We start from the raw sequence: 24,904 nt of genomic DNA, 5'->3' as shown, positions 1-24,904 counted from the left end.
AGTAAAATTAGGGCTGCAACAGAGAATTGTCAAAATTATAATCACTATATAATTTCCAAAAGTCAAAGATGGTGTCTTCAAATAGCTTGTTTTGCCCAACCAAGACCTTACAATCTAAAGATAGTTAGTTTACTATCACATAAGACAAAAGAGAAAAGAGGCATATCCTCCAAACTGGAATGTGAATATGTGGAACGTGTGGAACATGTGGAACGTGTGGAACGTGTGGCATTTTTGCTTGAAAAACAATTAATCAATCATCAGAGTCCACCTCCCTGTGAAAAGCCTTGGCTCTGCTTCACACACACTGACTTTATGGCTGCCAACCCTTTCCATTATTGATTAAGCTTAAAACACAGAAAAAGTCATCTCTGAACACCCTGCATGGCTGCAGCCTGGGGAAATGACATGGTTGTAAATGCATTCATGTGTGGAGGGGATCAATATGTGGACAGTGGTGTAACACAAAATGGAGAACAGCCTGATAATGGTCCATGATTGAGCCCATTAAAGAGGGAGGGCAATAATGGGACAAGGTTCCTGTACACACAGGGGCCGATGTGGTTTCAGGGTGAAAACCCATCTTGTTTTTGAAGGGAAATTAACCTTGTGACTCAAACTGATTCAGCCTTGATACTTGCAGAGCCTTAGGGTGGCCATGCCAATCAGTCAGTCTGTTAATCTGTCAAACACTTTGAATCATAGCAAGATTGCTTGGCAACTACATGTTACAGTACCTAAAATTTGATCTGGATCATAGTAAACAATTTGGTGACCTGGCCACTGAATTTTGGTCCATAATAGAATAAAGCTAATGGATACGTTTGAATATAATTTGCTCCTAAACATTCATAATATGTAAAGGATGACGTTTAATGCTCTGGGTGACCCCTGACCTTTCCACTAGCACCATCAGATTAAGGTCTCATCTATAGCTGTTTTTCAGAAGCTGTGGCAATACAACATTTTTTAATGTTTGTGTAGATATTAACTGTATTTAGTTACTCATTTTTGAATCACTGTTGTGACAACTGTACTGTACCACTGTGTTTTAGTCTGGTTGATCTTGTGAATAATATACAGTAGCTTAGAACCATAAAGCATCTTTTTACGGCAAAGCAAACAATTCACCTTCAAAATGGAATAATATGCCATTTGAGAAGGAACCAGTGTACGTACTGTACTGAAGCCAGCTCAGGAGTTTTTACCAATGTGGGATGCATACAGAGACTGGATTGGTATTTGCAAAACTCTACTAAAGGTTTAACTATGAAACAATATAAACTCAACCAAATTCTTCATGACAACAAAAATATTCATATGATATTGTTCCATAATTGATCACTGAGTGAGCAAACTAAGATGAATATCGAAGTAATGGGCCCTGCCCTGAGCAAAGAGTTCATATGTGTTTCTGCATCGATCTGTATCAAGACAAAGGCAACCACTGTGTTACTGATTGTTCCAGCTGGTGTATACTGGAAAGGAAAGGAAGACACACCTAGAAAAATCCTCAGGTGGTGAAATCACAAGAGTTCATTTTTCATGGTCTGTTTATCCCAGTAAAATGGAGTAATTTCCTCCTTTGACCAAGCCTCTATAATTAAACTTAATCTGTGAAATTATACCGTTAACACTTATACCATTATAAAATGAGTCTGGCTAGCTGAAGTACAACATTACAGGAAGAAAGCAGCAATTTAAGGGAACCCTACCTCTGTCTTTGTGTAAACCATCCTCGAAAACAAGAGAGTAGGCAAGTAATAGAGATAAGGACAGGTCAGCAATCTGTGGAGAGGATAAAAGCACTGATGTGACAACCAAGGGCGCCATGCAGTAAATTTTTTGAGGGGGCACTGTTGCATATTGTTCACACCAAACCAAGTAGGTACCAATCTGCTTTGGCGTCTGTCATGATTGTGTATCTCCCTGACCTGCAGCCACTTTCCCATCAGCTCTTTCCTTCTCTTTCCCTGTGTGTTTGTGTACAATTGTGAGTGGACACAGGTGTGCTGGAGTCAGAGCACAGCCACACCAGCTGCACTTCATCTCAATATTAAGATCTCCACAAATAGTCATCTCTGCCAATCCCACTCTGCCAGCTTGTAGCTTAGCCAGTCAGTCTATGTTTCAAGCCATTTTTTCATGCATTACCAGATTTTCCTGCTGTTGCCTTTTTTCCATGGCCTAACCCTGTCTCATGTTTGACAATATCTAGATGATTCTGTTTTTGCACCACTTACACTTTACACCACAACCCACTGTCAGTTATAGTCAAAACCACTGATGCTATAGTCACTTTAGGCTAAATAGGGAAATCCTGAAGAGAAGTCACACATATTTAATGGCATGAGTTCAGATGAATTACTTATACTTCACACTGCAGTAAACACATCCTCAAAACTTCCACAACTGTGGGGGGACTGTTACCAGCATGAAGAGTTAAATACGAATAAAAACTGAAATGCAACTTTTGACTATACTATTAATATTAATAACATTTATAACGACATAATTACATTGAGGGGAGCCAATTCCATGCTCTAGTAGCGCTAATTTATGTTATTAATTGTGCTTTTTCTCCTAGTACAAATCAAAAATATTATAGGCTACTACTGACATTGGTTTGGTATCAATGTTGAAGCTCTACTACTATTGAAATACCAAATAATCAAATCACTGAGTGATGGATGATGAATGGAAATGGATGGATGGAGAATTTGACTACTATCACCTGATTCTGCAATTCTGCATAACTTTAGCTTATTGTTTTGGTGTTGTAAAACTCTTTTTTTATTAGCAAAGAAAGCTTTAATAAACCCACTATATACTACTTGCCCAGCACCAAACAGCAGACAATCAAAGTTAGCAAGTTGAGAAGCTAGCAGCTAACAGACCCAGAGATTTTTGTCAGGAGTGGGAGACCTAACTAGAGTGAAAAGGAGAGGATTTTTGGACTTAAATTTGATGGTGGCCAGATATATGACAAAAAAGAACACAATGTTGCTCTATGCCTGCTGAAAAGGTAAATGGTCTGTTTTTTGCTAACACATTAGCGGTAGCCTTTTAATGCGCCATTATGTCAATAGTGTGTGTCTGTTACCTTGTTTTTTTAGCTCTGCCTAACAATACAAAAACAAACAAACAAAAAAATAATATTAATTCATCTAGCTTTAGCAAAATGTAAAAGCTTTTGTTCAAAATTGAAGTTTCTTTCTACCTTAAAAGCAACATATGTTGAAATAAACTCAGCAATGAGGAAGCAAAATGTATTTTTGTTTGGAGGGCACAAAGCTGTGTGTTTGCTTTACAGGAGGCAGTCACTGTGAAGAAAGATTAACAGCAGTGACACGAGCACAGAAGGAAAAGTTTAAGAAATTTGTCAAGAATGGCCCATGCTTGGATACACAACTCTTAATGGCAGGCAGAGAGAATTGTTGCATTTAGAAAGACATTAATCAATATACACCATTACAAAACATGTAATGATAGATTAAGCTTTAAAAAACTTAGCATCATTCAAATCATCAAAAAACATGTGAATCTTAATTTCATAACCAAAATTAACTGGCATTTGCACACATTATTGTAACATCGATTATAGTTCTATGCAGTGATACTCCTCCGCACTAAACTGACTGAGGGCTTTAATCAGAATGTGTGATGTCTCGATTGACAGGTGAAACATGCAGGGCTAGGGGTAAAGATCTCAGGTGTAATATAACCTTAAAAACTGTTGGTAAGCCATTTAATCTCTTTAACACCTCAGTGGCTTAAGATAAAAAGCATTCTGACTCAGTTAGCATCTCTAAATATAACCTTTACACGACAACAAATCTGAATAGCTACAGAACACATCCTTATATGCTGTGTGGTACTTTCCCTCAGTTCTCAAACAATAAAATACCTAACTACATCCTGGTTCATGCACCTAGCCTCATTTATCACTTTCTCATTGCTCAGTTTGTCCTCTATTAACTTTAAGGGTATTGTCTGACTAACCAGTGTTTGCTATAACGTAAGCATCCCCTTTTGTTCCTAATGCAAAACTTAATATTTTATCTATTAGGGGTGAGGTTGGTGACACTCATTGTCTTTCTCCCATTGTTTACCTTACTCTGTTTTAAGGAGTGAATGAAATAAGTAAACAGCTCCCAAACCAAACCTTTTACAAACTGTTTTACCAGGAAATGTGAAGTTTAAAAAGATTAAGAGAATATACTCAAGTTTCAAACTTTCCTTTATGAGCTGCTTTGTGCGTCAATCAATTCATGAATGATTCTTTGCTTTTCTGAGTTGTTTCCTGATCACACTCACACGATTTCTCTAGATGAGGGAGTAGAGGGAGGGACCACTATTGTACCCTGAAAGAGATTTCTTTGAATATTTTAATATCCCGTTTCAAATTGTGTGTATGTGAACATCACACACACATAGTGCAACTGTGTGTGTGTCTGGACACTGCATATAAGCTGTGTGCAGCAAGCTACGTCTACACTCTACACTTTCTCCTGGATTGACCTGCTCCTGAACAGCAAGGGAGCATCAGGCAGCATGACCTCAACGCGATGGATACTGGCTGTCTGCTTTTCACTGGCCTTAGGTACCATTGCAATCTCCTACTTACTTCAATATTCTTTTCTCTTGGGCATTTTGCTCGTATTTCACAGGTGAAAGTACAGACAAACAAGAAATGGGTAGAGTGAATTTGCCTTTACCAGGTGGCTACTGTGGCACCCTAAAATATTTTTTTTATAATTTTTTTTTATTCATAGAAAGTGACAAAGGATAGGACAAGGATACTGGAATAAAATTAGTAGGATATGACAAAAAATAAAATAAAATTTGACCAAAAAAAAATCTCAAGTCTCAAAATTAAAACGATCAAATTAAACAATTTTCATTTTCATAGTTGTTTATTAATTTTTACATTTATTCATTTAGTTTTTCAACCTTTTTATTGATGAGGCTCATGAGTTTTTAATCACAACTGAAGAGAAACAGCCTTGACAGAATGTAATGCACTGTAATTTGTCAATATTACTATTCCAATCACATTCCTGCTATATCCAAGGTATTTGTGTGATTATTATTAATTGTATCAATGCTTATTTCCACTGTTTTTTTCCTTCTAGTTTTACAGACAAGTGAATCCATTACAACAACAGAAACTCAGAAATGTGAGTACAAATTAGTCAATGTTGGATATTAATCAGTTTAACTATACATTACTAGTTACTTTTTCAAATAATTGATCATGTGGTTTAATAACTTCAAAAAGCCAATACATGTTGAAATTGTTTGATACTGTTTTGCAATTTTGTAATGAAGAGTCATTAGATTTCATTATTGAATTAAATGTACATAATTACAGCAAATCCAGCATGGCACAATAATTAAACTCTAAAATACATCAAGCATGAGTCAGTAAATTGAGTTTTGTTGTATTCAGACACTTGCATGACATTCGGCAGCGGGGTCGTCCAGCCTTTCAACGGCTCTATTTTCTACGTGCGATCCAATTGCCCTTTCACCCTCACCCGCTTCACCCACAACCGGGTAGAATGTGACATCGTGATACGCCGCGGGGACAATGGGCTGATGGTTCAAGTTGAGATCATCATCAACAAAGTCAGAACCGAACTTATGCTGAATAGAAGTATCCTGGTGGAGAAGACAAGGTTTGTCTCAAACCCACCCAGAAACTGAGTCTGTATTTGTGCTAGATCATAATAATTTTAGAAACTCACATTATTCAGCTGCACAACAATGAGTGTGAAAGTGCAATTAACATAGCATTCACTCAAACAGCATTCAAAGTCAGTCACACAGGTTGGCAGTTTTATCAAATGTCAAGGTCAAAGTTAGTTGATTATTATCTTTGGCACCGTCCATTAGTTATAGTTTGTCTCTCCGGTTGAGTAGAATGGAAACATACCTGGAAGTAGTCACATTCTTCAAGGTGACTCTCAGGTTGTTTTGGAGTAGCATTGTTTATTTATTTTCTTTTATTAAATCTTTGGAAATAAGAAGACCTCAGATCAGTCAGAAGTAAGGAGATCTGGCTTTACAGTTTAGAAGGTCTTTATCTGGTAGGACCTAAATATGTTTCTAGTTCGTCACTATGATAACCCATCTTCTCTGTATTTGTACCAATACCTCTATGTGTCATTTACTGACAGCGTTTCCCTTCCGTACGATCACACCTATCAGCACATTTTTCACTACGGCATCTACACCAGACTGAAGAGCTCGCTGCTTCCTCTGTCTGTCACCTGGCACAGTGTACCAGGAGGGATAGACACTCTGTGGGTGAGAGGACATTTATGCTACACACATCATGCATAATTACACACAGCTGGTTTGGTACTGCAGAGCACCAACCATACCCATTGACAATGTTTTTTTATTGCTTGCTGTAAGGTGGAGCTGAATCAGGAGCTGAATACTGACATGACTGGACTGTGTGGAAAACACAACGTGGCAGGTGTGATGGCTAAATGACAGGAATTCAGGAATTAATAGCAGCAGTTGTTGTATTATAGCAGTCATAATATTAGCAGCAGTACAAATTGTGTTTGTTAAATGTCAATAAGTGTAAACTCAAGTGTAAAATGGTCTACTGTCGATGTTCCAAAAATGTTCTTATGGTCTAATTTTTTCCATACACTTTCTCTTATTCAATTAGGAACCAAGCAGCAGTTGATTACAAACAGTGTGTTGACTGAAGAAACATGTCAAACACTAGATCCTGTCTCTGCCGTGAATTACGTAAGTGGACAGCTGCCATGACTGACACAGAATTTAAATCTCAATCAAATTTGGTGATATTGTGCTTTGTTTTTTATATTTTAAAATATTGATCATTAATAAATACATTATTGGGAGTCAATCCATTCAACTGTATGCATTTAAACATAAAAAGTAGACACGTCAAGTTTGAACTTGTAGAAACATACAAAATAAGTCCTTGTTTCAAGTGTTCAAATGGTTTCTCTGATAATGTTTGCAGGTATGCAGAGAGTTCTTTTCCTATGCCTCAGCTTGTCTGAAATCCATGTGGCCTTACTATATGCAACTCTGTGAGGAGAACATTTACGGCTACGAACAAAGCCAATACATTGGCTGTACTTTCTTCAAAGAAGTTGTACAGGAATGCGGAAGTAACAGTCGTGTCTGGCCTGTGTGGAGACATCTAACCCAATGTGGTAGGTGCTCTTTCATTAATATACTGTCAGATTCCTGTCTTAAATTTGCTCATTATTTATTTATTCATATTTCTAACCCAAAGTTTGATTAAAGGGACTTTTTTAGATACCGGTAGTCATTTGATGTGATTGTCTGTTTCTGTGGTTGAATGTAGTCCCTCCGAGTTGTCCAGGAGAACTGATGTATAATGACATCGGTCCTGCCTTCATCCCCAGCTGCTCCAACCCAAACCCTACATCTTCCAACCAGGATCTCACCCAGACTTGCATGTGCCCAGAGGGTGAGCCCTAAGTGACTGTACAGGAGATTGTCACTTATTTGACTTTGCTGTTTGCTTTTTTAAGACTGTACAGGAGCATAACCATAAAGAATTTACTGATTTGTATCATAGGTAAGGTGCTTAATGATCATGCAGATGGTTTCAGTTGCATTGATGTGGCCAACTGCCCCTGTGTGTTGGCTGGCAGGAGTTACTCAGCTGGGGATACAAGTAGCACCAAGTGTCAGTCATGGTAAGTACTCAGAAGAAACATCATTAAATTCATAGAGTATAAATATATAACAACTGTGTTTTTCCATTTGGTGTATAAAATTAATCTTTCTGAAGTTTCTGTTTAAACTTCTTAATCATGTCTCTCCACAGTCTGTGTGATAGTGGGAGGTGGCATTGCTCTGAAAAATTATGCCCTGTGAAATGTCTCGTTGAAGGGCAGTTTGTGACAACATTCGACGGCAAACAATATGCTGTCCCTGGTAAATGTACATATGTGACCTCAAAGGTAAATTTCCCTCCTCTACCATCATGTAATATTAACCTCTTATGTTATCGGTCTTAATATTAACTGTATTTGTATCATTTATGCCCATCTGCAGGGTCTCAACTGGTCAATAACAATGAAATATTCAGAAAAGGCGCCCTCTGTGAAAACAGTTGATCTCCAACTTTTCAAGGTATAGGCAGTCTTTGAATATGACTTCAAAATAATTAAGCTAATGTCAAATAAGAGTTGCATAACTGACTACAGCTGTCCTCACTTTCAATTGGCAGGAAACATACACCTTCACAGACAACATGGTTAAATTCGGAGACAAGGCAATTACTGAACTTCATCAGTCTGGTAAGAAGGAGAAGTTAGTCTGGTTGCCTTGAAAAGCATTCATAATATCATCATTTACTCACCCAGGAGGTCACTTTTCTGATATCTGTCACTGGTCAGATCATGCCCTGGTGTTCTGGCAGTCCTCCATGTATGTCCGGGTGCACACATACTTTGGTTTGGAGATCCTAGTCCAGATGTCTCCTGAAATCCAGCTTGACATCACCCCACCTGGAAACCACATTGGCACTATCTCAGGTGATGATCTCAGCCTATGAAAACACAAGTCAGACTATATTTGCATCAGAGATTTAATGTTGGACGTACAGTAGCATTGGATAATTACATAATCACAACCATAACCCTTGACACATGACACAGTTGGACTTGTAATTATAGTCAGTTTGTCTTTGAAGGTCTTTGTGGCAACAGCAACAATGACACCACAGACGACTTCACCACCAGCAGCGGGATCATTGAGAATTCGGCTCAACCTTTTGCTGTGTCATGGAGTGTGGGTGTTTGTGGAGTGGATATACCCCCCACCTGCATCAACACAGACAATGGTACCTAAGAATGATATAAATGCAATTTATTATGTTTCTTATTATTAAATCTCAAATCTCTTAAATCTCAAAGCCAACAATGAACTGACCAGAATAAATGATTAAACAATGATCAGCATAAAGAAAATGAATAAAAACAATGAACGAACAAAAAAACCAGAACCACATGCACATAAGCAGTTGTGGTCTGCCTGGGCCGGGGCCTTTGGTGCGTATCTCCATTGCAGGAACCTCTGAGAACTTTCACTAGGTCTAAGGGTCTAACCGGGTCTAACCGAGTACCTGTCTCGGGGTCGGTATTCTGTTTGGCTTGAGGTTTACTCGGTGCTGATTGGGTATACTCAAAGCGGGACGTGGCGTCAACAGAAAGCGCCAAAATAAGCAGCATTTTTAAAAATCCAGCAGAAGAACAGTAGTTGAAAAAAAAGGCGGAAAAAAAGGTTTATTTTGGTGGGTCCTATCTGGGTCCTACCAGGTCATATTCTGCGGTGGAAATACAACAGCTGAGAGCATAGATATATATGTCTATGGCTGAGAGGACATTCCTGTAAAGGTCCCGCCTCCCTAAATCTTACTGCAGTGGAAATGGGGCTTAGGGTAAAGAAATGGTAGAGGCAGGAATAGATTACTTTTACTGAGATATGTGGGAAGAGCAAAGAACAGGCCATTCCAGAAGTCAAAACCAATAATCAAGTAAACTATGTAGAGGTACAAAGACATCAGGCAAGAGGTTAGAACAGTTAAGCAGGCATGGGTAAAAATCCACAAAAAAGGCTATACATAGGCCTACAATAAAGCTGGATGCAAAGCAGCCAGGCAATCAACAAATCTGGCAAATACATCGGGCAAACTGGTATAAATACTGAGGAGTAAATGAGCAAACAGGACACAGGTGTGTGGCAGAATGAGCAAACTGGCAACTGATGGCTGACAGACAATGTAGGGACAGTGCAAGTGGGTGTGGACGGTGAAACGGAGGGAACAGTAGGCAATCGCTGACTGGAGAGTGAGCAGAGGGGTGTGTGCAGGAGAAACAGCAGGAAGGTGGGGGTTAAGAGGAGCAGGAAGCTCCAGCAGAGACACTTTGCAGTCATTTCTAAACCAACTAATGTGGTTGTACTCTTTTGGGTAAAGGAACATGTCAGTTCAACAATGTGGTTCACTGATGTGTTTTTAATAGTTTTTGAAAGGTGTACAGCACAGAGGAATACAATATATCAGGCTTTGGAAACCAGTAAGTAGGATCAGTTCATTGTTGGCTTGGCTTTGTACATGAGATGTGTGAACAACAAGAAAACTATAGAAAGTCACCACCCTTCTGATGAGTTTTGCAAAAATATTTCACCACTGTAACATCAGATTTTTTTAAAACACACTTTCAGAAATATTTGCAGAAGAAAAGTGCGATGTGTTGAATGATCCAAGTGGGGTATTTTCTAATTGCCACGGTCACATCCCAACTGATCAATACCACATGGTAAGAAGACCTTAACACAACAAATCGTCATAAACTTCCTGGAGTTTTCATCAACTAAGTGACCGCATATAAATTGTGGACTTTCAATAACATGAAATTGATATCTATTTCTAGACTTGCATCCAAAGAACCTGTAACTGCGATGGAAATCTGCAGCAGTGTCTGTGTGTTGCTTTGGCCAGCTACGCTAAAGCCTGTGCCCATCTGGGTGTGGAAGTTGGTGACTGGAGAAAGGCTACTGACTGCAGTGAGTCTAGCTTATAAGGAGCCATATTTTGAAGCCTTAGATTTTGAATTGCAATTAGCATTTCTACATACATAAACCTCAATTTTTGGAACTTTTAACATATTCAACATCATAACATTATATAAATATTTATATATAAATTTCTCTCTCCTTTGACTTTGAGTCTTTTTTCTTTATTTTACCTGCATACTACCACTGAAATAATGATAAGACTGGACATGTCTACAAATTACAACTAGAAGTAAGAAAGCAGTGTTGTGTTTCATGTTATCACAATGTTGTTTTGCAGCTCCTATGTGTCCAAAGAACCAAAAGTTCTACTACAACTTGCCTGCCTGCAACCGAACATGCCGTTACGTGTCTGATTCAGACCCTCGATGTGGGCTGGATGATACTTTTGTGGAGGGCTGCGGCTGTCCAGAAGGCACTTACCTGAACAAAGGGATCATCTGTACCCCAAAGGCAGAGTGCCAGTGTCACTACACAGGTGGAGCAGCGCCACCTGGGGCTGTTGTTATCGATGGACAACAGTGGTGAGCTGATGTATTGCTACTCATTTCAAAATGCTCAAAGACATTTTGTACACAGATCTTGTTTTTGTAGTTTATTTCCACAGAGACATTATTGCCCAGTGGGGCAGCTCACATACCAGATCTTCCCAGTGATTGTATACTGTCTTGAATTATGTTGTCTGACTACACTTAAAAAATCAATGTACTACAGCAAGTTATTATGATAACCCAAATATTGTGTCTTTTGTAGCATCTGTGAGAATGGAAAACTGACTTGCTCCAAGGACTGTGGTAAATATATTTTCTTTTATTATATGTTCTACTAGATAGTATTTATCATTAAAATCATACTCATCTTTGGTATCGTTCCACCAGGGAATAAACAAAAGTTCCACCATAGTTTCAACTACCTTCATTTAGTGTTGGTGGTATCATCACATGCAGCATTTTGGCACAACTGCTGAAAAAATGTTCCTGCTAAACTGAGCTTCCATTACAGTCTTTCAACCATTTGGAGTCATTAATTATTACAACGCTAATAATAGAACTTTCAACAGCATTGCATGCAATTTTTAAATACACAATTTACACATTAATATTATTATGGCTGTAATCATTCGTTTGTGTTAGGTTGCAGCAATGGGATGGTTTGTGTTCACTGCTCACAGCGCTCAGTTAACACAGCTCAGAAAACTTGTGACAGTCTGAGTAAACCACAGGTAGGTCAACTTTTACTATTTGTTCATGATTAGACTCATGGCTTGCCATTGTTCATGTTTTTCATTCATTTCATTGTGTCTTTTGAAATGATTGACTCAAAATGCTGATAATTTTTATCCTAACACATACCATTTCCATATATCTTATAATTTGATCACAGATTTGCTTGAGTTGTGAAGACTGGGTTTTGTTTTATTTTTTGTTGTGATTTCCAGGATGCCAGTATGACCTGTGAGAGTGGCTGTTACTGCCCAGATAACTACTATAAAGATCACCATGGAAATTGTGTTCATTCAGACAACTGCACCTGCATCTACAGTGGCAAAGTATTCAGTGCGGGACAGAGTGTCAAAACCAACTGTAAAACATGGTAACATCTGAATTAGTGTTGCTTTCCTCCCTTATTTATTCCAAAAGTTGTATTCTTCCTGAAGCTAATATATAGTCTTGATGAGGCTAGAGATTTGACTAAAAAGTTTACATCATTTTATTTTGCAGTACCTGTAGTCAGGGTCAGTGGCAATGCACTAAGCAACCATGTCCTGGGAAGTGTCAGGTATATGGAAACGGACACTACGAGACCTTCGACTACAAATGGTACCGCTTTGATGGACACTGTCAATACACACTTGTAGAGGTGAGACTGGAATGCTTACAATATATTATATTAAAGGGGCATCACCCAAATATCCTATCAAAACTTGCTAATATTGCTGTATTTTGCATACCAGTATTTGTTGTAACTCCACTCTTTTTACTTCAGGATGGCTGTGGACGTGGAAATGGTACCTTCTCTATCAGAGTAGAGAGTGTACCCTGCTGTGATGAAGCTCTGACCTGCTCACGCGCCGTCGTCCTCAACCTGCAGGTGACTGTTTCTGTGATTTGTTTTCACTAGATTACTTAGCTGCACACCTTTTTATGTTATTTCCAGATTCATTTAAATCCTTCTTCCATTTCATCCATACAACAACTTTAGTCAGTATCTGTAACCGACCTTTCCTGTGCAATCTAGGACGAGGTCACCCTGACACTGAGCGACATGAGGGTGACCAGACTCCATAAAGGCTGGTCTCTGCAGGAAGTTCCGCTATACACTACACACACAGTGGGGCTCTACATTATAATCTCAGTGCCAAGCAGAGGGATAACTCTCATCTGGGACAAACACACTCGGATAACAATAAAGCTGAGTGAAGACTGGAGGGTGAGCAATTTTGTAATGTAGCCAACTTTACAATTTTTTTTTACCTCAGTGTAAAATCATTTCATCAGTGACTACTAAAAGCAATGCAGAAATACCATAAACTCAATTTTCTACAATTTCTTAATGGCTTTATTATTTTCTTATTCAACTTATTTTAAATCTACTAAAGGTGCCAAATACATTCTTCATCCTTCATGACAGAACCACACAGAAATTATGCCACAAAAGTAACTTTCTTCTATGTCGCCCACAATGCCTATAATGTAGGTGTTCTACACTTCAACTCAGAAAACTCTGACTTCTCTAACAGCTGGCAGAGCTTTTGGGGAATTTAAAAATTTAAATTTAACACAGATTCTGTCCTCACTTCACAGGTTCCACTGGTTTCTGTTCTGTTCTGGATGTTTTCATGTGTTACAATATATTTATCTGTATTATGTACTACCACTGTTGTGAATTTACACTTTAAATAAACCTATTTGCTTTGTACCGATTTATTTATTCACTGTGTTCAAGTCAGCTGTGGATTAAAGCCATTATGCCATCATGATTTGACGATTTCTGACTTTGGTGTCAGACATTGATATCAGACACTAATATTAAATCAAAGCATTGGTGATCACTGATTGATTTATCAGCCCTGTGAAATGATGGTTCCTTTTTAATTTTTAATTTTATGTCTTCGTCCTGTAGAACCGAGTGTGTGGCCTGTGTGGGAATTTTGACTCCAATGAGATGAATGACTTACAAATGAGTGGCTCAACAGGTAAATAGGTTCACTCTTTTTCTTATGATGTAATCATTATTCTGTTATGGTGGTCAAAATTATACCAAATATGTTGCTTTTAGTGGTGTCCAGTCCCTTGGCCTTTGGCAACAGCTGGAAGGCCACCTCACCCCCCTGCTCTGATGTGACCACTGAGATATTTCCATGTGAACGCAATTCCTACTGCTTGGCCTGGGCCCAGCGGCGCTGTATGATCCTTACAGGAGACACCTTCAAAGACTGTCAACTCAAAGTATGATTTTTTAGCATTGCACTGATACTAGGGTTAGGGGTAGGATTTAATATTGGCAGAAGCCATCTTTCGAGACTCAACTCAGTAAAGAGCTAACAGCCAACATTGAAAATGTATTTTAACTTGATCTGTTTTAATATAACATACAGTACCTACTTACAGTAATGGAAATTTGCAGAGAAGGGGCTATGACCACCATTTCTGAGTCCTTAAACCCAGTAAAATCCCTATTGTGGATATTCCACCAACCCCCAGGTGGACCCAGAACCATACTACCACGCCTGTGTACAAGAGTCCTGCTCCTGCCAGTTTGAGGGGAAGTTCTTGGGGTTCTGCACAGCTGTGGCAGCCTATGCAGAGGCCTGCAGTGAGCACGATGTTTGTGTAAAATGGAGAACACCGGATTTGTGTCGTAAGTGAAGATGTAATTTTTTCACCTCTGTTCTCCATCACAATCAGATGGTTAGCAGGGAGTTAACAATGAATAAAATCTAACTTAAACCCAGAAAAACATGAATCATTACTTATCAGTTGTTTCTTGCTTCTGAGAAACAGGTTAACAAATAAAAACACACAATGTTAATCAGTAAGTAGTTCAGTCATTAGCCAGTGGTAAAAGAAGTACTCAGTTCCTTTTACTTAAGTAGCAACACCACAATGTAAAATTACTGAATTAACGGCCCGACATAAGGAGAACCTTGGTCTCCTTGGTCGAGTGGTTACCATTCATGCCACATAACAGCAGTGTCCCTGGTTTGATTCCGGTACTAACTAATAACTAAAAAGTCTATACAATGAAAAAGGGTGTTAATGGTATTTTGAAATGTACAAAACATACAAAGTAATTCAACTGTTATAATACAGTTTGTAATAATTTAACCTATGATCATGTAAACATTTTAGCTGTCTACTGTGACTACTACAATGAGCAAGGCCAGTGTAGCTGGCACTATGAAGCCTGTGGTGAGATACAAACGTGCAGCAAAGGCTACCATTTCACTTACAAGTTGGAAGGTAAGTTAATTTTATTTATTTTACTCAAAATCCCCAAATTTGTCTCAGAAGGTCTTACAATCTTAACAAACTTCACTTTGGATTTTTTGGAAACCAGACTTTATTGTTTTTATTCAAACATCCTATTAGCCAAATCCTAAATTCCTAAATAGTGATTATTTGTCAGTTGAATATGAAAGGTGATGCCTGAGGTATTACTGATCTATAATGGATGCTCTTTTCCAAAATTTATGTCTACGTTTTAGGTGACTATTGTCTTATTATGGCTGTGTTTTAAAATGGGCATGGAAGAATCCTGGCATTGGATTAAAATCCTGTGAATGTAATTATTTTAATGGTTATTTCAGGTGGAGGGATTGTTCTAATGCTTATAAAAGTCACTGAGACCATAACACAGACACTATGTTTTTTTGTGAAAAAGGCTGCTACCCAAGATGTCCAAAAGAAGCACCATACTATGATGAAAATACTGGTGAATGTACCAAATTAAGAAACTGCACCTGTTATTTTAATGACACTGTAATTTGGCCTGGGACAGTGGTGATGATTCAGTCTAATAAGTGGTAAGTTGTGCCATTCATAATATGCATAACATGTTACATATTATAACCATATGAAGAGAAACTGCACTCAGCATAAGTCATTACATGTATAATTGTCTCACTCTTGCATTATCCTTGACAGTTCCTGTGAAAATGGAATTATTAATTGCCGTAAGTACTGATTACATTCATTTCATGAGGACAAATCAAAGAAAAAATGTCTGGAAAATTTGTTTTAGTTTTAGATTATATATCCTTTACAGAACCTATTTTTAAAATATCACATCTAAATACCACCTCTACTCCAACAGCACCTACAAAATCCACACCTACTACAGTTAGTTTCACCACCTCTACACCGACAACTTTCTCAACTACCACTAAAACATGGTCGACGATGCCTTCTACAACCTCTACATTAACGACTTCAACACCGTTAACTACAACTGCAACCAGGTCCACAAAGCCTTCCACCACCTCTACACCAAAGACAACCATTACCAATGTCTCAACTACCACTGAAAATGTGTCAACAATGCCTTCCACCACCTCAACACTAACATCAACTCACTTAACTACAACTGCGACATTGTCCACAACGCCTTCCACTAGCTCTCCACCAGTGACAACCACTACCAATGTCTCAGGTACCACTGAAAATTCGTCAACGACGCCTTCCACCACCTCTACACCCATGACAACCATTACCAATGTCTCAACTACCACTGAAAATTCGTCAACAACGCCTCCCAGCACCTCTACACTAACAACATCAACTCACTCAACTACAACTGCGACATTGTCCACAATGCCTTCCACCAGCTCTCCACCAGTGACAACCACTATCAATGTCTCAGGTACCACTGAATATTCGTCAACGATGCCTTCCACCACCTCTACACCCATGACAACCATTACCAATGTCTCAACTACCACTGAAAATTCGTCAACAACGCCTCCCAGCACCTCTACACTAACAACATCAACTCACTCAACTACAACTGCAACATTGTCCACAACACCTTCCACCAGCTCTCCACCAGTGACAACCACTACCAATGTCTCAGGTACCACTGAAAATTCGTCAACGACGCCTTCCACCACCTCTACACCCATGACAACCATTACCAATGTCTCAAGTATCACTGAAAGTTGGTCAACAATGCCTTCTACCACCTCTACACCAATGACAACCATTACCAATGTCTCAAGTATCACTGAAAGTTGGTCAACAATGCCTTCCACCACCTCTGCACCAATGACAACCATTACCAATGTCTCAGGTATCACTGAAAGTTGGTCAACAATGCCTTCCACCAGCTCTACACTAATAACATCAACTCACTCAACTCCAACTGCAACATTGTCCACAACACCTCCCACCACCATCCCAAGAGGTCAGAGTGCGGCCATGTATTTATTCCACATATGACTTTATTTTGCAAGCACACTTGCAGTTCATTCCTTAATGTTTTGTATCTTTTATGCTCATTGTCACTGGCTGTTTACTACATCACCAGGGTGTTTTAACCTGAAGGGAAATCAAACATGGGCTCACGGTGAGAGTTGGACAGAAGACTGCTTCAAGAAGACCTGTAATAATGGAATCATAGAGTTGACTCCATTGGTTTGTCCAGAGCCTGTAATGCCCAATTGTCCTAGAGGGGTGGTCTCAAAGGTCTCAGATGGTTGCTGTGACACTTGGAAGTGTAACTGTAAGTGTATCTTTGTCTCTGCCACTGCTCTTCCTTCCCATATATTTTATGTTTAATATTTGCCTCTACATGCCTGATGTGTTCTGCACTGTAGTTTGGTCATGCACTGTATTTTATTTCATGATACCAAGTGCTGTTCAAAAGGAAGGTAGTTATGTAATAACAAAAATATAATCTTATTTTCTTCCCAAACTCTGTCTACTAAATTTTCCTTGTATCATTTCCTGTACTTTCCGCAGGTCACTGTGAGCTATATGGAGACCCCCACTACATATCTTTTCAAGGTGTGGAATTTGATTTCCTGGACTACTGCACCTACATCCTGATGGAGGAGCAGTCTCCACATTATCAACTGACTATTGCTGTGGACAACTTTGATTGTGACATGCCTGGATCCTGTGCTAAAGGCATCATCATGAATTATCAGAATAGTACAGCAACACTCAGAATCATCCCACATTTCAAAGCAGTACAGGTAGGATGTAACACATCATGCGTTATTAATTGGTTATTTGGCAACATGAACTGTAAACAGAGATGTTGAATAGTTTTCCTTTACAGCTCTATTTAAAGGCTACCATAATGTGTTGAAAAAGCAAGACAGTTAAGTACTCTGCTACTGATACACTCTGTCCTAGGCCACTCTGAACAGTGTGACCATACAGCCACCATATGAGGCGCATGGATTGAGGTTTGAGACTACAGACTACATAGTGTCAATCTACCTCCCAGAGTTGCGCTCTTACGTCTCCCTCAGTCCATATTATGTCTTGGAGGTCAGTCTGGCTATGGAGCACTTTGTTAACAACACCCAGGGACAATGTGGTGAGTAATGGATAGGAGGGATGGTCCACAGGTGTGGTTGAGTGCAAATTGCATACATTTAAGCCCATGTGCATACATGTTTCAACTATTAGCCATAAGTGACAACAATGTTCAAGCACCAGAAATAGAATTTATTTTTTTGAACTTGTCAGCTAATATTCATGTCTGTAACCTCCAGTGTTGCGGGTAAACATATACAGTAGAAGTTGCACAATTTAGTTGTTTGTTGGCTGCTTTGCTAAGTTAGCTCACAGGCTAGTTATCGAGTAAATAACATGAAACCATATGTTTAGGTTAAACCTGCATTAAAGGATTGATAGTTTAAACCTCATGGGCAGAAATTATACAAAAAACAAACACACATTAACACGGGCATCTTATTGCTTACTACAAATTGTTGTTCCTCCATCAGCAATTATGTAATTGTCAAATAGCATGAACATGGCTTATCTCAGGTTGTTTACTGGAAAAAGCGTGCTGCGTGCAGTTTGTAGAAGTAGGGTGGGTATGAATGGAGGACAAAAAGCATCTAACAGTGTCCAATAGCTGTGTACTGTATAAGTAAAAATTTGCTTTTACAATGTTCATTAGGCTATGTATGCCTCCACAACATTAGATAGATTTGTACAGTACATACTCTGTGTGTGTGTGTGTGTGTGTGTGTGTGTGTGTGTGTGTGTGTGTGTGTGTGTGTGTGTGTGAAATTTTTATATAACAATAACATATCACACATCTCCTTCCAGGTGTATGTGGCGGTGAATCGTGTATCCGTAGAGGAGGGCAGGTTGAAGATGACAGCTGCTGTGACAAGACAGCCTATGACTGGGTGTATACAGACCCAGGGAAGCCAGCTTGTGCTTCTGCATCAAGGGACATACCCTGCCACCCAGAGCCCACTACATCATCCCCTTACAACCCAGAGTCCACTACATCACCCACTTTCAACACTTTCAACCCCTCCAACCCCCCCAACCCCCCCAACCCCTCCAACCCCTCTCCGTCACCCGTGAGCCAACTGTGTGAGCTGCTCTTACACTCGTAAGGTCCACACATTAACACACACACACACACACACACACAGACCTAATCACAACTGGTGGTGGAATTGGAAATGATTGTGCTTACTCATAAATGTGCAATAAATGACACACAGCCTCACTGGCTGTCAGAAAACATCTATTTGTTATGTAAAGACATAATGGAGTAATGGCAATCTGAGCAGTGAATTATGTCGCACACTGATTCTGTGTGTGTTATCCGAGATTCTCTTTGCTTTGATAGCCAGTCCAACCACGTATGTGTGTAAGTGCATGTGAGTCCCTCCACGTCCTCCACAATCATCCAGGATGGCTAAAATATGTTTCCTACAGTTGACAGTATGATTGTATTTTTGGTTCATGGACATGCACATGTATTTTGGTCTGAGATGCTGGTGCTATAGCACAACATCTAGTTGCTGAATGTCATGTATTGCAACTTTAAAGGATGTGGCAGGCAATGTTCTATATTTGTCTGTATTTGTTTGTCTAATTGTCTATAATGTAAATCTCATGTGCACAAGCAGACATTGAACTGATCCTTCATACAAGTAGAATACAAGTACAATACAAGTAGCCTGATTATCCTATTCCTCTGTGTTGTAGACCTTCATTGTTGTCCAGCAATTATTAAAAACATGCCAATGAGCCACACGGCTGCACTGAGTGACATGTTCCTTCACCTCAAACATTACTGTCAAGGTAGTTTATTTAGAAATGGCTCCAAAGACAAATAACAGTTATGATGTTTTTAATCTCAGGAGAAGAGTTCCTTGTGAGGAACTCCTCGCAGCCTACATGCAACAATCTATTATCACCCTCGCAACCACATGCAATCTAGCCATTTTTTTATTTTCATTTTGTGGAACCTTGACTGAAAATGTGTGTTTTTTAAAAAATTGCTGTATAATTTTTTTTACTAAAAATCTATAATAATATATTCTGTTTCCTCAGAGTCTTTGGAAACTGCAGCCAGTATGTGGATCTGTTATCTATTAAGAAGAACTGCGAGTTTGATTCCAGGAAGGACAAAAGTACAGCTTGTTCTTCTCTGGAGCAAGCTGCTAAAAAATGCAAGATTGATCACTGGAGAGAATTAACTAATGGAACCTGTAGTATGTACACTACCTTTTACAGTTTGTCATTCTCTCTAACGCCTTGTACGGTTTTTCATTCTCTCTAACACAACATGACCTGGGACAAATCATTATCTTTATGTACTGCACTGTTTAAATGTTTGGATTAATTTTAATGTTAACTTCACTTTTAAACAGATACTCAAAGTAACAACTGTGGTGTCTTTGTTCTTGTTTTAGATGTGACGTGTCCAGAAGGATTGGTTTACATTGAATACCGCAACAAGCTGGATGACTTCTGCTATGGAGGGTTTGTAGATTTTTACTAAATATTTCCGCATTCATATCACATCCTATAATATCCAAAATGCTTTCCTTGTAAATATTTTGACATATATCTATTTTCCCTATATCTGTTTTCTTCTGGTTTGGCTTTGCAGGGTACGTCAAACCGGAGCCTCCCTGGAGTCCGACCGTTCAGGGTGTTTCTGTCCCAGTGGCCGGTTCAGGGCAGGAAATCACTCAGACACCTGTGTGGATGACTGTCAGTGTATGTAACATTGCCTGTCAGAGTGACAGAGGCTCCTAGAGGATTGTTTATTGAATTCTCATGCTCAGCAATGGCTTTCAATGCCATGTCAAAACATCACATTAGATTAAATGTTCACTCTGGAGACATGTTTTAGATGTCATAAATAGTGTTGATTCTTTTTTTCTTTCTTGCCCACAGTTTGTAAAGGACCACTTGGTGAGCACAAACTGGTAAGAAGCTTTGTGCCCATCCATGTCAAGTCAAGTCAAAGTTTATTGAAAGTGCACAATCACACCATGAAGTTTCAAGACACTTTACAACAGTAAAACAATATTAAGTATGAAGAAAGCACAAAAGAAGAAATAAAACATAACAATAAATCATAAAAAATGTAATTTAAAAAGGATCCACACAGAAAACCTTCTGAAAGTAGAGAATTTTTTGACAAATATTGTCACAATACCACTAATGATTGCAGGAATGCTGATTTTAGTGACAGCTACCTCCTGCAGCCTCACAAACACACCCAAATGTGTAGAACAATACACAAGATGCACAAAACCATGCTCATATAGACATTAAAGGTGCAGTACACAACATTCAGCCACCAGAATAATGTGAAGAAGAAAAAATCTCTGGCTCTGGATTAGATTCCAGATTTGAAAACTATCTCTGTACCTGTTTTCCAGCCCGGTGAGATGTGGGAGTCCAACTGTCATATTTGTACATGCAACAACCAGACTCGGACAGAAAAGTGTCATCCAAAACCAACCCCTACTTGTGGCCCTAATGCTGTATTGGTGAAGACCTCTTGCTGTGATACGACTTGTGGTAAGCACTGACACTTTATGGTATTTTAAAATATTTCCATATTTCCAAGGTTCATTGTAGTTTTAGATTATTTAGTTTTGCATGTGTTGTATAATGCAAACAATACTATTACTGTATGTCAGTTATGTGATATATTATATATATATTACTGGCACAAAGCCGCAGCCTCTGTGTTTTAGTGTCCTGTGATTGTTTTAACAGAAGATTTTTCCATGCCTGACACTGTAAATACTATACTACATCCTATATCTAACTTGACAACTGAATAATGTAAGAGAGTAAGAGAGTGTACAGGCACAAAATATAATTATTTTCTGGCATCAATATGAGAGTTTTAAAATTGTATTACAATGAAAATCACATTTGGTTCAAACATTTTTTCCCGCATCACATTCAAAGTATCTGTAAAGTTATCACATCTTTAATGTAACCTAGCATGTAGGCGTATTATTTAATGTTGTAATATTTTCCTTTCAGTTGAGAAGACATGCAGTTATGATGGGAAGACATACAAGGTATATTGTGTCTAATCTCATACAGTCTCTGTTCATTTAAAAGAAAAATATTTCTTTACCTTTAGAGGACTCTTCAATATGCAGTTTCTTGTCATTGATATCTAACTGTGTGCAGGTGGGAGACACATGGGAAGATGCTGCTCATCCATGCTTATTGTTCACCTGTGGAGACGGGGGTATTCAGGCTAAGGTCTGTCCCAGTGAAAACTGTCCTGAGTTACTGAAAATGTATTGTGAATATTGTGTAATTGCACTTGTAACTGGGAAAAGTCCCCCATCTATATTTACTGAGGGTGGAGACATGCCAGTGTCTGCTAAAGGAGTGCATTAAAAAGAAAAGAAAAGAAAAATTAACTTAAAAATTGAAAAGGCCAGTCTTCATTTTATTGTCACTTTAAAAATTCAGACATACAGTATGCTTACAAAGATTGCAGTGGAACCTAAACATAACCAAAGCTTAATTAACCATGAGCTCTTGTGGACTTGTCTTTCAGGAAAACAGGATTTCAGATGACCAACACTGCAGCTTTACATGTAAGTTCAGAATGAATAAAATATTAAAGTCAGTTACAACAGCTCAATAAGGTCTTTGCTAGATTGACTTTAGACTTATTTCAACTCAGCAAGTAAATAGTTGGCTCTCTGGCACCCAACAATTTACTATGTTTCTGGGACCATTATTAATGGTGTTTTTATTCATACGCATGATTACCTCACATACTCCATCTCCTCCAACCCTAGGTAACCAAAGCTGTGTTCCCACGATGTCCACTATCAACATCACCATAGACAATTGTACCACCAGCATGAAGATGCCTGTGTGTCAGGGCCAGTGTGTGTCTCAATCCGGGTGAGGAGAAATATACCTGTCACTGGTCAATAGTAATATGACACAGATAATTAACACATCCTGAGGTTTATTCTAAGTGTTTAAGTGCTGCTTATTTGTTCCTTTAGATCACTGTTACATTGAGTATCTCTCTCCCTGTCTGTCTTTCTCCCTTCCTCTTCTGTTCCTCCTACACCCATTTCTTCTCTTCCTCCTCCTCTCTTTGCCTTGGTCCATGGCAATAGGGGTATTTTAAATGGTGTCCTGCAGGTGGAGCCGAAGTGCAGGAGCTGTCAGACGCGGAGCTCAGAGACTAGATCAGTGACCCTGCAATGCTCAGACCTGACTACCAGACAGTACGACTACAAGCATATCACCAGGTGTGAGTGCAGAGCTTGTGCCATAAAGCCCTGGTACTGAAACTACAGAGCAGAGAACACCTCTGCGTTGTTCATTATCAACAATTTTGCACGCATTTAAATGTTAACCAAATCAACAGTGATCACATTCACATTGAAAGGATTATTATATAACTTGCATTGAACTTCATTCTTGATTTATTGAAATTACTATTGCATTCTGTATGAATTACGTTTCAAATAAAGTGAATCATTTACTAACCTATTAAACTCCCCAAGGACACAGACGTTCTCGGCTGATATAATTTCATTTCAGAGGCTGTAGTGGGCTCAGTTGTAAAGATACTGAAGGTATTGGTATTATATGAAACTAAAAGCCATGTCATGAAAATGTTGTGCTATGCAGTTTGAGGCAAAAACCATCCAGTATAAATATGTCATTTTCACCTATTCTGAAAATGGTGTATTTGAATATTCTCGCATACTGGGGTTCTTAAACAATCTTGGAATTGTATAAATTGGGTATGACTGGAAACTTGTGAATTTAATGAGCCTAATTGTATGACACTAATCACCACAGTAGCCATTTCATTGTAGAGAAAACTTGACCTTATAAAAATGAACTATTATGACATCTAGGATAATCACAGCCTCATGAAATGTCACAACCACAAACTAGAGACCTTGGGCATTCAGAGGCTCTATGGCTTTCCTAGGTATACTGACAATAAGGAGGTTTCTGAGAATAGAAGTGCTTACCACCCAATCCAAATCTGTGTAACAAATGGAATCAACCCAAAAAATGCTGTAACAACTTAATGAAACATAACTGAGCAAGAGAATGACCACCACATACTTCTATCATAATCTTCTATGCCCTCATACACTCAAAATTTGAATAGGCGCCTAAGAAAAAATGTTTTTTACACTTATAACTACAAAAACTTGACACTAAGTGCTGAATTATTCTTCAGGTAACCAGCTTTCAGATGATGTATACCACTTCTGTCTGGTGCTGTTGGCTTTATTTACCCAGATTTTGAGATACTGTCTGTGTAGCAGCCTGTTTTGAAAAGTAAGTGTCTACGAAACAATAAAATAATCAATAAACCTCACTGTAATTTCACTGAGAAAATAGTCCCTGTGGAAACTATTGACAGCACATACTGCTGGTCTTTAAAAATCTTTCACCTATCTATGTGGTTAGATACCAACAGAGGTAAGCAATACATACAGTGTAAATTCAACTGTGAATGCTGCAATAAAATGACCAAAATATGAAATACAGCTGGTAAAGACTCACACAGTGCAAATGAATGGAGCTGATGTTACTTCTGCAGCTGTAATTCCACACTGTTCTTAGTGTGTGGAGAATTTTAAACATGTCAGGGTCACATCATCATCATCATGTATTCATGATGAGTTTTATTGTCTACACTGAAAGTATGATTACATTATGTGATGTGCGAACTCAGCCATTAGGACACAAGAGAGAAAGCCATTGTTAAGGACTATCAATAGGACAGGAAGACTTTGATCAGACATGGGAAACTCCCTGCCTTACAAAAGCTGGAC

General features: G+C 38.7%; 1 protein-coding gene across 1 annotated transcript; it reads left to right on the top strand.

Moving 5' to 3' along the window:
- Positions 1 to 4,510: 4,510 nt before the first annotated feature.
- Positions 4,511 to 23,612, top strand: LOC128353537 (mucin-2-like). Its single transcript, XM_053314231.1, has 44 exons — positions 4,511 to 4,603; positions 5,136 to 5,180; positions 5,453 to 5,681; positions 6,183 to 6,312; positions 6,424 to 6,487; positions 6,689 to 6,771; positions 7,013 to 7,208; positions 7,364 to 7,489; positions 7,601 to 7,721; positions 7,853 to 7,988; positions 8,083 to 8,160; positions 8,258 to 8,327; positions 8,427 to 8,564; positions 8,723 to 8,872; positions 10,255 to 10,349; positions 10,464 to 10,596; positions 10,886 to 11,129; positions 11,359 to 11,399; positions 11,739 to 11,827; positions 12,044 to 12,198; positions 12,327 to 12,465; positions 12,592 to 12,696; positions 12,844 to 13,035; positions 13,729 to 13,801; positions 13,885 to 14,054; positions 14,310 to 14,466; positions 14,958 to 15,068; positions 15,490 to 15,631; positions 15,753 to 15,781; positions 15,922 to 17,007; positions 17,131 to 17,325; positions 17,565 to 17,800; positions 17,964 to 18,150; positions 18,894 to 19,188; positions 20,142 to 20,302; positions 20,504 to 20,573; positions 20,704 to 20,813; positions 20,994 to 21,025; positions 21,485 to 21,626; positions 22,104 to 22,141; positions 22,257 to 22,331; positions 22,636 to 22,675; positions 22,883 to 22,991; positions 23,216 to 23,612. Exons 1-44 carry the CDS (start codon positions 4,555 to 4,557, stop codon positions 23,388 to 23,390), a joined length of 6,441 nt encoding a protein of 2,146 aa, XP_053170206.1. The 5' UTR covers positions 4,511 to 4,554; the 3' UTR covers positions 23,391 to 23,612.
- Positions 23,613 to 24,904: the final 1,292 nt, after the last annotated feature.

This window comes from Scomber japonicus, chromosome 23 (assembly GCF_027409825.1).
Source record: "Scomber japonicus isolate fScoJap1 chromosome 23, fScoJap1.pri, whole genome shotgun sequence".
Lineage (NCBI taxonomy): Eukaryota > Metazoa > Chordata > Actinopteri > Scombriformes > Scombridae > Scomber > Scomber japonicus.
Note: the sequence above shows the minus strand (reverse complement) of the source record. Positions and strands in the feature narration are given on the sequence as shown.

Bases quoted from the DNA above. Each gene is read 5' to 3' on its own strand.
- LOC128353537 (XM_053314231.1), top strand. From the start codon at position 4,555: ATGACCTCAACGCGATGGATACTGGCTGTCTGCTTTTCACTGGCCTTA. The intron at 6,488-6,688 runs GTGTGATGGCTA...TTATTCAATTAG, and splicing joins TGGAAAACACAACGTGGCAG to GAACCAAGCAGCAGTTGATT. The intron at 20,814-20,993 runs GTATGTAACATT...TCTTGCCCACAG, and splicing joins CTGTGTGGATGACTGTCAGT to TTTGTAAAGGACCACTTGGT.